The sequence below is a fragment of the Sinocyclocheilus anshuiensis genome, unplaced genomic scaffold, assembly GCF_001515605.1.
Source record: "Sinocyclocheilus anshuiensis isolate Anshui unplaced genomic scaffold, SAMN03320099.WGS_v1.1 scaffold477, whole genome shotgun sequence".
Classification (NCBI taxonomy): Eukaryota; Metazoa; Chordata; class Actinopteri; order Cypriniformes; family Cyprinidae; genus Sinocyclocheilus; species Sinocyclocheilus anshuiensis.
In genome coordinates, this window is record NW_015536549.1 from 2,035,259 (window position 1) to 2,043,488 (window position 8,230).

An 8,230-nucleotide genomic window follows, 5' to 3' on the forward strand; every position below is an offset into this window, starting at 1 on the left:
AGGCTAAGAGGCCTTGATCTTGGCCAGGCTAGGAGACCAGCTAGACCAGGGGTGCCCAAACTCGGTCCTGGAGGGCCGGTGTCCTGCAGAGTTTAGCTCCAACTTGCCTCAACACGTCTGCCGGGAAGTTTCTAGCATGCCTAGTAAGAGCTTGATTAGCTGGTTCAGGTGTGTCTAATTGGGGTTGGATCTAAACTCTGCAGGACACCGGACCTCCAGGACCGAGTTTGGGCACCCCTGAGCTAGACCATCTTAAACCAGTGAACCAGAGACATCCATTGCAATTAAACTTACTTGAGTTTTTATAAACCTCGCCTCTATTCATGCCTGCCTGGCCTGGAAAAAATCAAATATAAAATAAAATTTAGAAAAATAAATAAACCAGCCTAAGCTGGTTTGCTGGTCTCACAGCCTTACCCACTGAAATGTGCCCAAAATCCTCTAAAACACAGCAAATCAGTATAGGCTGGTTTAGTTTTTATGAGCAGGGATGTAGCAGTATGTCTCAGTAGCATATCATATATTAGTGTGTAGTAGTGTTAATGTAAACATATTAGCTATTGCTGTGCTATATGGCTTTAATTCCAGTGAATAAACAAAACAATGCGATGGTCAAATATTGACAAACTGGCCATTTTCAGACAGATTGTACTTGTGGTGCGCTGGATGGTTTCATCTCGGCAGTTCACATGATTGAATATAAAACTTGCACTGTTTTACAGCCTTTCATCCTACCAGTAATTTGAATAAATTTCACTTCAAACACACATTTATGGAGAGGGGGATTTTACACTGCTAATACCAACACTTCAAAGCCTTCACAACTCAAGGATGAAATGTCTAACATGGCCAGAACCTGTGAGAAGAAAGCAGAAAGTGCATCTCTCAGCCTCTCCCCAGCAACATTACCGTTGAGTTCCGCCTCACTCCGCGTCTGTTAGAAAAAGTGGGCGGAAGTGTTGGCCCTTTATTTCAAAAACGGAGTGATGTCAAACAACAGCGGCAGACTCTCTGACATAGTCAGCTGTCTTCCAACCAGCTTATTCAACGCCCATAAACCGGTCGAAGAGGATAACTCGATGCCCGCGACGTAGCCTAACCATTCTGCAGGTAGAGGACACAATGTTTCATTTTAAATGATCCATTATGACGTCGTCCATCATCGGCTGAATCGTCACAGTGTAACTGCACCTCCGTGCGCGAGGAATCACTGTGACAGAACGCTTGTAGATATTCACGCCTGCCGTTTGAAACGCTTGATCGCTGACTGAAAACCTATTAAAGCTTATTTCTACGCGTGTCCGTTTAAAATACCGGGCTAGTGTCAGTTAACAAGTTTTGATAACCCTCATACCAGCGTTCTTTGATGTGCACATCAAAGAAGATTCGCTTTTGACGTTTCATATTCAAAATGGGCGGGAAGCTTGCATAAAACTTACAACACATCCTTGCAAATCCACTGGATGCATAATAGAAATGTCCTCGCGGAATAACATCTTAGAGTCTTCTAACTCTATTTATGTTTCAGAGGTCGTTCGGAGGCTTGAAATGACAACATCTGCGAATGCTATGAACGCATCGCAGTTCTCCAGCCCATTGCACCTGCATATAGTTAATATCAAAGGACTCATGAAAGGGAAGTTTGGCTCTCAGATACGAGCATTTTTCATGTGACTACTACAGATCTGTTTGAATGTGAGATCATATCTAGATCAAGACCACAGGAGAGCTGCATGTCATTCGTGGACACGGGGAGGAACTTCGCGCATTGATAATAATAAAAGAGGATGTTTCGTTTCTTTTTCCTTTTTTTCCCCCCATATAATTCTTGAACGTGCATGGCATCCCTGTTTTCTCCGATGTTTTCGGTAGGACGATATTAATGTGGGTGGACCTTGGCGCATCTCCAACGGATATTTTCTTAGGGGGCCGCAGGATCGGACTATTTACTACAGCTTTGTAGTCCTTTTTACATATAAACCAGCGGACATTTTTTTTAAACGCAAGCACCAGAGATATTCTACCTCCTTTGTCAGGATATAATGGCCGAGGACACAGCTATAGATAGGCTGAGCACTGCAGCTGCGATTGGAGATCTGAAAGAAATTGAGCAGACACTGCAAAGCAACGTGAACGTTAATGAGAAGAACAAGTACGGCAGGACACCATTGCAGGTTCGACTCACATCTCCATGAACGACTTTCATATATAAACACGATGTTTATAATGCATAGTGCATCAGCCTCAGGAAAACATTTTGTCCTTTTCTTTTTTTTTTTTGCACTCACTAGCAGTGGCCTGGTTGATTTACTTCTAACTAAACCTGTGGTTTTTTCAAAAGTTTACCTGCGAACCAACAAGTACGCACCTGTTACAAATGATCTACATTTTATTATGCCAACAAATTAGCGTCACTCGTTCTCTGACATAAAGAATTCATTGTGGAAACTGAAAAGTGTTTTATTACACCACAGTCAGCTCACGAGCTAACTGAAATCGGACATTATAATTTTGGCAGACTTTTACACTTAAATTAGGATAATTCAGATATCATTGTATTTGTTTTTATATTTTTTTACAACATAAGTGTAACAACAAAGATAAAATGTATTTTTAATGATCATGGAGTTTCTATTCTAAGGCCCGAAGTGATTGTAGATGCGTATGTTTATTATTTCCTATTATGGGGTGGGATAAAATTCTAGAATTAAATAAAATAAATTAACTAAAATCGTATAAGCCTCGAGAGACTGTTTTTGCTTTTTAAATTGTTATTTCAGTCATATTCTGCTTATCAGAAGGCCGTCTGGACTTACACCAAGCACAATATAGCTGTTTAATTTCGGTCAGTCTGAAATATTCTAATATTACTCATGTGCTCTTGTCATATTCACACAATATATTCTCTTGACTTCAGAATGAGTGATAATCTGAACACTGGGTAATCCCCATCCTCGATGTTAGTAGCCGTAGTGTATGACAATTTCTGCCTATGCAAATGTGGTAGGCTATATATGTTGGTACATGACATAAAATATTACGATTTTAGGTTAAAATTATATGAGTGGATAAGGAAAAGTGTATATTTTAGGTGCTGTGACTGGTCACTACTTTTTAGATTTTGACCGTTTTATCACCTTTTACCTTCACTGGGTCAATTAAATGTGCGATGTGACAAATTAATTCATAAAAAAGTGTAAATGTTCCATGTGGTCTCTTAATTAATATGAGTAAAAAAAATAAAAAAAACGCATGCATAATAATTATCCGAGAATGAGCTGTGTAAAATGAAGCCTTATACCCATATTAAACTATTCGTGTGATGTACTGGTGAACTTCCTCTTGAAATTTCCATAAACACAATTCATAGTATGGGGATTTTTTTCATGGGCATGTCGATTAGGTCTATGCCATCACTTCATAACTTAATACCTATTATCATCAGAGGTCAGAGAGTCATCATTTAGGAGGTCGTCCTGTGCTTAAAACTGATAGATTTCACCACAAACATTTTTTTATGTCACAGGTTGTGAAGTCGTGGTTATTCTTTCAAACTATTCCTATCTTCGATTTCTTTCTATTTACATTATAATTACATAATTAAGTATCTTCTAAAAATAATAATAATAGGTACACACTCTAAGATATACAGTGTATAGATAGATAGATAGATAGATAGATAACTTATGCATTCATGTATATTTTACCCTATATCGTGATAGAAAAATAAATAATAATAATAATAATGCACTCATAAGGCTTAATTAAAATTCACACTTTCACTAAAAGTGATTCATGTAATTAATGAATGTAACAATAACACATTCTCTTTGGGTTGTATCTCAGGTGATGAAACTTGGCTGCCCGTGCATAGCGGAGGCGCTGCTTCGAGCTGGCGCCGACCCAAATGCGCGCGATCCCATCCTACGACTGACCGTCAGTCACGACGCCGCGCGAGACGGGTATCTGGACACTGTACGGGTGCTCGCGCAGAATGGTGCTGATGTCAATCTCCCTGACAACGACGGCAACCTGCCTCTGCATCTGGCGGCGCGGGAGGGACACCTGGATGTCGTGCAGTATCTCGTGTCTGACTGCAGCACGCCGCCTTTTCTGCCTAACGCGAAAGGTTACACGCCTCGTGACCTGGCTTTCATGCACAAAAAACACAGAACTGTGGAGTGGTTAGAGAACATTACGCCTTCACAATCCAGCTAGAAATTATGATTATGGGCCTGTGTGTTTTGTTGTGTAACAGAGGTAGCAGACAAATGCTGAATGAGCGAATTATTGCATTGCAGACAATTCAGCCAACTACCTCTTATTGCATTGTAAAATATTGGGCTCAGGGGCTTGTCTTTGTTTTTTTTTGTTTTTTTTGTGAAGAACAATTAACATTTCAGTTGACCTTGCATGTATTTCACATTTCCCCCCATTTCAACTGGCTAAATTGATTTTTGTTTTTGTTTTTTGTTTATGAGATATTTTTCAGGTCATCTAAGTCTCCATTTTTTTTATTTGTATAGATTATTTCTTTCTCTAACTTTCAGGCAGGTCACACCTGTCCTACATGTCCTGATTTATAACACACACAAAAAAAGATAACCTAAATTAACTGATGTGCTCAAAGAAACCAATCTCCTTTTTATTGAAATAATTGCACTATAATGGTCAAAATCAACTTAACTCCTGACTGCTCTGTTTTTGTTGTGTTTAGTTTTATGACATTGAACTTGCACTTTTGCTTGTAATTAATGGCTTTTAACTATTGATTTACTGTGAACGATTGTCTTTTGTCGCATTGAAAATATTAAAACCTTGCAGAATAACCAAAGACAGCTGTTAAACGATATGTTTCGATATGTCTTCATGACGTTGTGTGTTTAACTCTGGCCTCGTGTCACTGAAATACGGGTAGGCCTAGAAAACATTTATGAGACTGTATTAAAAACATGAAATATAATTGGTTGAACATTGATAACTGTTGTTTGATGTTGTCAAATTTTTTTAACAGAAAAATAAAACGCTGTGACGTTCGCGGTGGCAGTTGTATATTTTTACTGAATTAGTTACAGACCAAGTCGTCCGCCTCTGTAAACAGAAAGAGCCTTACAGTCGACAACAATCAGATTTAGCTTTCATTGTAGTGAAAAAGCGTAAATAAATGAATATAGCCTAATTTCCATTGTCCTAAAATTGATTTGACGAGAATTAGCAACATTTTTCTCACCTTTAAAATATTGTAGGAGTCAATGACTCCACACTTAGGCTACTATGTTTCTGTCCGGATTATGATAGACATGTTTTCAATTTCTAAAATAAAAGTCATGTAACTATGTAACTGATCGGAGATAGTTAAAAATCAAAAGTGCCATTAAAAGCTTTTTTATAAAAAAAAAAAAAAAAATGATGTAGCTGTTAGTTATATAGCCTATATATATATATATCTATCTCTTTAAAATTCGAATGAAAAGTTATAATGTAAGAAAATATTAATATTTAACAAATACTGTGGCATAAGTAAAAAACATGAAGGCTTTTTTTCCCCAGATATTTTGACCTTTTCATGACAAGGCACGTCTTATTCAGGTCAAACTGAGTATAGGCCTAATCCTACATTTTTAAGACTCAAAAGTTCATGATATTTAATAAAAATGCTTTATATTTACATTAAATCTATGTACACTCACATTCAAAGTGCAAGGACTGTATTTTAGTACTTCTATACATTTTATAGTAATTAAATCAATTTTTATGAAAAGGTATAGGCTACACGTTTTATCTCCTAAATGTATGAAACAATGAATTCAAAGATTACATATCTAGGGACTTGAAACGTGTTTTAAACTAGATTATTAAAAGATCCTTTTTATAATCTCGAACGTCCTTATTTGTTACTGACCCACATCGAAACAGCAACAGAAACGCATGCACAATGAAATCTAAATATGCTTTCTCTCGCAGTAATCTAAAACAAATATTTTGACGTGTGGTGTGTGGCAGTCATTCATTTCAAAACCAGACTACAGACAGGAGCGAGTGGACACGTTTCAACCACGAATTCGTATGTAATAATGTGCCATATTTGCTTGGATAAGCAATGCGCTTTTATTTTAGAGTTCGTGCGTCGTGGATGCATGGATTGTTGTTATTACGCTTGCAGAATATAAAGACAGACGATGAATGATAAAATGGTGACTCTCTGAGGGTTTTCATGGTCGAGCAGCAGCAGAAATCCGTTAGATCGGTGGGAGGAAACAGTCCGGTGCGCAGTGCCAAGATTTTCAAATTTAGGCGCTTTCGGTGTAAAAACGCTCACGATTCTCGTCAATCTTACTCTGCGAGTGAAGACGACACTTATAGGGTGTTTGGCGTTTCAAAACGCAGTTTTCTTGTTTATGGAGATGCCATGCAGTGGTCTTCTTCCTGGTTGCGCGGCTGCGTAAAATCTTCTAGAAACGCACGATGCTTGATCAAGCTTTATCCTTCAAATCTAATGAATTACATTTATGGCAATTATTCAGCTCTCGGCACGGGTTTATATTGACTGTCAAGGAGAAAAAGGTAAATAAAACAACGTCTAAATATGCAAACACTCTAGACATGTTTGGGCATATCTATGGTCAGTTTATAATTCACGCATAGTTTACAATGAAAAAATAAAGCTTTTTATGTCATTTGGGAGAACTGTGTGTGGGTTAGCCAAAACAATAACTTTATCAATATTTAATATGTTGAATGTATAGCATTATAATGTTAAATCGAAAGTCAACGATGACAAAATGGAAAAATAAAGATTTTACTAAAGATTTTGATAGCTGTCAGTGCTGAAAAATATGAAAGCAAAGATGATGACCCTGCATCCTCAATCATGTCGAGACAGACTATATTGTATAAGCATATATTCTCTATATATGCATATATTTGCATACATCCCGCACTGAAAAAATGGTAACCTAAAAATGGTGACATTAATTTATACCAGCAAAACTTAATCTTCAATCAGGTAGAAATAGCTCTTAAAGGTAACAATTGCAGGTCATCACTTTTTACAGTGTGGCTACAGTGATAAATTGTGATGTATTGTTCATAGATTGTAGCAAATGTGGGTGTAGAGGTCTCCACATCTGACCTTTCAGGAGAGTTTGATTGAGCTGATAGTTAACAGTTATATGCGAACAGCTGCTTAAGTCGTCTTATGTAGGTTTTCAAAATGGACTGAATGACCAATGCAAAGTATGATATTTTTATACATGAGAACATTTTAAGAGAGGCCTTTTTATTATTTTAATACTAGGAAAAATTAATTGCATAAGGGTTAATTCAGATGAATGTTGGAGTTCCTTTTTGCTCATTCAGTAATTCTATTTTAAACACATAAGTGGTCACATAGAAAAACATACACAACAATACAATTTATAATTTATAAAACAAATTATAAAAAATATTTGTATAATGTATCTATTCATTCATTCATCCATTCATATTTTATTTTAAGTCACCCTGCTACAAGATCAGTTCGATTTTAACAAAATGGAGACATGAGGGAGCATCATGTGGCAGACCTTTCATCTGCATTTCACAAACTGTTTGCCCGGGCCTGTGTCTGATTGTTTTTCCAACGTCTGTTTAATTGCTCAACTGCAGTATTTTGTTTTGTCCCAGTCACTGAGTGTCAAAATCTTTCATGTTAGAAAAATTCTCGTTAGTCATTGTATTGATCCAGAATGTGTTTATTTGTGTGCATATATCTTTATGTCATGTTTTACATAAGTATAATAAAATAGTTTGTGTGTAATTGCTTTCCAACACCAGTGCTTATTTAAAGGGGTCATATGATGTTGCTAAAAAGTACATTATTTGGTGTATTTGGTGTAATGAAATGTGTTTATGCGGTTTAAGGTTAAAAAAATACATTATTTTCCACATACTGTACATTATTGTTTCTCCTCTATGCCCTGCCTTTCTGAAACGCGTCGATTTTTACAAAGCTCATCGGTCTGAAAAGCGAGGTGTGCTCTGATTGGCCAGCTATCCAGTGCGTTGTGATTGGCCGAATACCTCAAGCGTGTGACGGAAATGTTACGTCTCTTACCATATTGCAATGTCTTGTCCCGGCCGGAGCGACGAGACAAAAACATTAAAAGCCATTATAAACGAGGCATTTGTTGCATCCAGTGGGGACATAATTACGGTTTATAATGACTTATACTGTCTTTTTACGCGTTGC

General features: G+C 37.1%; 1 protein-coding gene across 1 annotated transcript; it reads left to right on the top strand.

Annotated features, from left to right (window-relative positions):
- Positions 1–924: 924 nt before the first annotated feature.
- Positions 925–5,131, top strand: LOC107699560 (cyclin-dependent kinase 4 inhibitor C-like). The gene is made up of 3 exons (XM_016500863.1): positions 925–1,110; positions 1,529–2,174; positions 3,847–5,131. The coding sequence occupies exons 2-3, from the start codon at positions 2,043–2,045 to the stop codon at positions 4,216–4,218; spliced, it is 504 nt and encodes a 167-aa protein (XP_016356349.1). The 5' UTR covers positions 925–1,110; positions 1,529–2,042; the 3' UTR covers positions 4,219–5,131.
- The last annotated feature ends 3,099 nt before the right edge of the window (positions 5,132–8,230 follow it).

Bases quoted from the DNA above. Each gene is read 5' to 3' on its own strand.
- LOC107699560 (XM_016500863.1), top strand. From the start codon at position 2,043: ATGGCCGAGGACACAGCTATAGATAGGCTGAGCACTGCAGCTGCGATT. The intron at 2,175-3,846 runs GTTCGACTCACA...GTTGTATCTCAG, and splicing joins ACGGCAGGACACCATTGCAG to GTGATGAAACTTGGCTGCCC.